General features: G+C 40.7%; 1 protein-coding gene across 1 annotated transcript; it reads right to left on the reverse strand.

The window, feature by feature from the left end:
* Positions 1 to 215: 215 nt before the first annotated feature.
* Positions 216 to 3,696, reverse strand: LOC116317002 (4-galactosyl-N-acetylglucosaminide 3-alpha-L-fucosyltransferase 9-like). The gene is made up of 2 exons (XM_031735654.2): positions 3,574 to 3,696; positions 216 to 1,707 (listed from the first exon to the last, which is right to left on the reverse strand). Exon 2 carries the CDS (start codon positions 1,697 to 1,699, stop codon positions 623 to 625), a length of 1,077 nt encoding a protein of 358 aa, XP_031591514.2. The 5' UTR covers positions 1,700 to 1,707; positions 3,574 to 3,696; the 3' UTR covers positions 216 to 622.
* Positions 3,697 to 3,984: the final 288 nt, after the last annotated feature.

The raw sequence follows: 3,984 nt of genomic DNA on the forward strand, positions 1-3,984 counted from the left end.
GTCCCTGTCAGTACTCTTGCTTGAAATCTGTATTAAGAGATGCTGAGTTGTAATACATTGTTCAGTGAATTAGCCGTTTTGAAGAAAAATGAATGTGATATCTAAAGATACTGAGCTGCCTTAGTGTAGTGCAATCTCAAGAGTTTGATGTCTTAGTTCTAAGTATGTGAAGGTACCATTATGATTACCAGTGCAAATGCAAACTGACAAAAATATCGGAAAAGTTGAGTAATTTAAAAAATACGAAATATGTACATAATCCCAATGAACTGTTTTACATTGGAATTCAGTAAACACTCCACGGGTGACTTAATCACTTTTACATTTATCTCACCCCCTCCACTCCACCTGGCCACTTCATGAATAGCTGATATTAAAACCAACAAACTTGTATTGTGAATGGAGCCATATTATTTCAAAAGGCACAAACAGGATTGCCACAACTAGAATTAAAATAAACAAAAAGAACAAGCTATATCTCTTATTGAGCCTCTAAAGCAATAGAAAAACACCATTCAGCTGCTCAGGACAGAACAGAAAATACCCTTCATGTTAACCCAAGGAGAAAAATATTAAAGCACTCGCTTCAACAAAGTAACAAGACCCTCAGCCCTTCAACTCTCTAGCTGCCCCAATACCACGTATCAAGGTCATTGAATTCCTTGTATTCTTTGTGCCTACGTAAATAATCACAAGTCAGGCATGCATATTCTGCTGGAAAGTGGAACTTCTTTACTTTAAAATGTTGCTTCCACTCAAAGTACCTGAGGTACATTTCCTCATTCTTGTCCAGAAGCAGCAGGTAATCAGCCAGGTCCTTGGGTGAGCTGAAGTCATCGACATGAATGAAGGCGTCACTCTGCACAATCTTCTCATAGTTCTGCCTGGTCGGGCCCAGAACCACTGGCACTGTTCCTACTGAGAGTGGGTTGAATAGTTTCTCAGTAATGTAATCCTTGTGGACGGAGTTCTCAAAGGACAGATAGAACTTGCAGCTGGTGATGGTTGGCATGAAGTCATTGTCAGAAATGTGCTTTCCAAATGCTCGTCCATATGCATGGACCTTAACATGTTTCTGCAGCTCATTGAAATATTTCACCCGCACATGCTGTGGGTTCCAGTTGCTCACTATCCAGCAGACCAGCTTGTTTTTACTGGGTGGTACAAAATTCTCCTCGCCCTCTGCTGGTACGATGGACCCATAAGGCGCTCCGATGCTTGAATCCAGGCGATAGCTGAGAGTCAGATTGAACAGCTTCTGTATCCCAGACAGCTTGGATGAATGTGTCGGCGACTCAAGGTTAAACCATATCCACTTCTGGAAAGATGGCCGCTGCAACTGCGGCAGATTGGACAGGTCACCACTGATGTCTCGGTGATGGATGATGACCCCATGTGACTTACTGTAGAGGTTCCTGTCTGCTGTGAGGAAGCAGTTATCAATTTCAAAGAGAGAGCTGCAGACACTCAGGTCAAACTTACTGCCAAAGGGCCAGAGCCACATCAGCACAATGGTGGGATTTTTATCCCTCTTGGTGGAGATGAGGTTCTTCACATGTTCTGACACTAACTCTACAGGACCTGATAACCAGCCTTCATAAGGTTTAAAATACATCACAAATAGAGTCACAAAGCATCCCAGTACAAGTATACCGAGGAGAAGGGGTCGCAGGACTCCGTTAGAAGATCCAGATGCCATACTGTGTTCTAAAAAGGACAGACCACAGGGAACAAACTCAGTAAAGTCATGGTCAGCAGGACACAACATCAAGACTGATCACCTTATCATGTTTAGGTTCTCATGACACCAGCTTGTAATAATATCTAATGGATCATTGACTCTGAACAGAATATGTGCCTTTAAATACGTAGTGGTATGAATATATACAGTTGTGTGCAAGTCAGTAGTTTACATCACAAATAAAAATGTGAAGCTCTCTACACAACACTGATACAAATCTGGTGGATTTTACTGAATGTTGAAAAGCAAGCAAGAGAAGAGGTTATGAGAATTTGAGGAAAGGGCTCTTACAACGCATCAAAGTTTGGATCGATCTCCTCTGGTGGCTCAATGCTCATTGGAAATGTTGGGATTTATTCTTATCTGTAAGGCTAATGTCTGATAATTAGCATCACACATTTGTGCTTTGACTTTCACTGCGCACGGTGTATTGTAGAATAGTTTTGGATTCACTCTGATACCAACAGACCCCTTGACAAGAATCTGGATGGGGGTTTTGGTCCCTACAAGACAACAAAGCCATAAATCAGGTGCTGCTACACCTCTTGCCCTCCGGTCAGGCCTGTAGAGTTAACTACACCTCTTTGTGTGCTCCCCTGTTAATCTTCTCTCATTCTCATTGGAAAATTACAAGACCAAGCAATTTGAAAAAAGTGTACTTAAACAGTGTACATATATGTACATATATACATATATATGTATATATATATATATATATATGTACATATATATATATATATATATATATATACCCGTGGTAATCGGAGCACTAGGTGCAGTGACTCCCAAGCTAGGCGAGTGGCTCCAGCAGATCCCGGGAACAACATCGGAGATCTCTGTCCAGAAGAGCGCAGTCCTGGGAACAGCTAAGATACTGCGCAGGACCCTCAAGCTCCCAGGCCTCTGGTAGAGGACCCGAGCTTGAAGGATAAACCGCCCGTAGGGGCGTGCTGGGTGTAAGTAATGTACATATGTACATATATATGTATATATGTACATATGTACATATATATATATATACATATATATGTATATGTATACATATATATATACATATATATATGTATATATATACATATATATGTACATATGTACATATATGTATATACATATATGTACATGGTGAATAAGGAAAACCGATTGTGTCATGTACTGTTTGTTACAGTTTCACCTTTCCCTGTGTCAATAAACCTGTGAACCAGGAATCGTGTCGTCAGATTCTTGATGTGGGGGAAGAGGTTTAGCTGACTGCCCAATCATAGCAGAGCCAGTATAGTGATAAAGTGCTCAACTGTAGTCATTAAGACTTCATGATAAGCAGTTTGTGACCTTCGGCAGCATATCAACACTCACATTATTGTTAGTAAAAGCAGTCAGGGTGGGGTGAGTGAGGCCACATTCAGTGAGTTTAACACATGTGACCAAACTGGTTTTGTGCTGGAAATTTATGGATCACAGAATTTATTACAGACAACCAGGAGTGCAGTGTGCCCTCACTGACTGAGCTGAACCTCTTCACCCCAGATCGCTGCCATTAGTTTGTACATTAATACATGGTGAACATATTGTTCTGTATCCTTGTATTCAGACATCAAAGACAGTTTATTTACTTACAGTATCCACGTGTCTTATTGTAAATAATAAAATGAACACCAGGAACTTTGATAAACATGTAGATACTTCAGTCAGTGATGCATTTAAAATGACACCAATGTAAAAGCATTATTAATGTTTTAAATATCAACTGTTGGATTCCTCCCTTTCTGTCTGCTCCTCTCATCTCTTCACACACCGAACAAACTTTAACTCCAAATTTAGATTTGTGAACTCACCGAGTCTCAGCTGAGCTCCTCACAGCATCACCACCAAATCAAAGATTAACTTCTTAATCTTTTTTAGCTTTCAGACTCCTCCCCTTCTATTCCTTCTGGAAAAACCTGTTACCAGACTGGACCACATCATCTCACCTGTTGAACAGGAAATAAGTCAACAGTTTAAATTCCAGACAGGTAACAATCAGCACTTTATTTCTGCTTTGCAAACTCACCTGTCGAGTTCCTGTCATGCCTGAATGTGGCCCAACCCACTAACTGACAGGCTGTGCTGAAGCTGTGTCACCTTTATCTATGACAGAGGTCAAATGCACCTGCTGCGGTGATTAAATATTTATTTTAAGTCACAGAGATGCATCAAGTCCCAAACAGGGTTTTGGTAACAGGTATGCAAAGGCAAAGCTGCACATA

This window comes from Oreochromis aureus, linkage group 4 (genome assembly GCF_013358895.1).
Source record: "Oreochromis aureus strain Israel breed Guangdong linkage group 4, ZZ_aureus, whole genome shotgun sequence".
NCBI classification, from domain to species: Eukaryota; Metazoa; Chordata; class Actinopteri; order Cichliformes; family Cichlidae; genus Oreochromis; species Oreochromis aureus.